Genomic DNA, 933 nt, shown 5'->3' with positions numbered 1-933 from the left:
GAATTAGCGTGTATTCTTAATCATATCATTATGTTGCATATAAGTAAGAGTTTTAACCAATCATAAATGTCCCATGTATGTGCAGTCTGGGTAAACAAAAAAGACTTTTTGACCTTTCTTGATCTGTCACTCATTGGAATTCTGCTGGTAATTCTCTATTAATTTAGCTAATTATGAATTAATTATGAACATGTGAGACAAACTGGTATTTTTCCAAGTCATAAGAACACCTCTTCTTTCTAATCATATAAGTATTAGCATTTTCATTTTCATAAATGACAATAAGGGAACCCATCTTTAAGTTGGTTTTCAAGAATATGGCACCAGATATTCAAGTGCATTTTTATTGAAATCTGTGTTGTTAGCTCTCCATTGCATTAAGACTAAATTATAAATTTGAGAATGTTGGATTTATTTATTTGTTTTTATATTTTATTTCTAGACTAGGATATGCTGTATACCTTATGAAACATCTACTTGAATTTAAAGAACAGAAGCTCAACATCATGTATGATATTGAACGTATCCTAGATGCCCATTTAAAGGTTAGTTAGATTGATTTGATAATCTTTTCAGTAGTATAGAGACTTTAGAGTGATAAACAGGGACAAGTGAATAAGTAGGGAGACATTAAACCAGATATACGTATATTTCAGGTATATAACGGTATTGGAAGCTGAATTTTAATAAGTTCAAATAGTATGAAATAAGTAAAGAAAATAAAATAGTGTAAGGTGTCATAAATAAACAACTTTGATAATGTTTGTACCTCAAATTAACTATGTAGACATGGAATTAGCCTGGTTGAAGTGTAAATAAAAACAATTATGTTTTGTAACTTAAATGATATGATATGTCATAACTGTTAGTTAAGCTTGCTTGTTCCAGAAACATGGAAATGGAGTATTGGAGAACAATGTGCTATCAATCCCA

General features: G+C 29.5%; 1 protein-coding gene across 1 annotated transcript in view; it reads left to right on the top strand.

Moving 5' to 3' along the window:
* The window catches only part of LOTGIDRAFT_175774 (hypothetical protein), a gene marked incomplete at both ends in the record, with an annotated part of 4,666 nt that extends 3,986 nt beyond the window's left edge, over positions 1 to 680 (top strand). The window contains 2 exons of the mRNA XM_009059536.1: positions 443 to 545; positions 657 to 680. Coding sequence (XP_009057784.1) covers positions 443 to 545; positions 657 to 680 — 127 coding nt within the window. The remainder of the gene's footprint in view (positions 1 to 442; positions 546 to 656) is intronic.
* Positions 681 to 933: the final 253 nt, after the last annotated feature.

Source organism: Lottia gigantea (assembly GCF_000327385.1).
Source record: "Lottia gigantea unplaced genomic scaffold LOTGIsca_395, whole genome shotgun sequence".
NCBI lineage: Eukaryota > Metazoa > Mollusca > Gastropoda > Lottiidae > Lottia > Lottia gigantea.
This window is presented reverse-complemented; position numbering and strand designations above follow the sequence as displayed.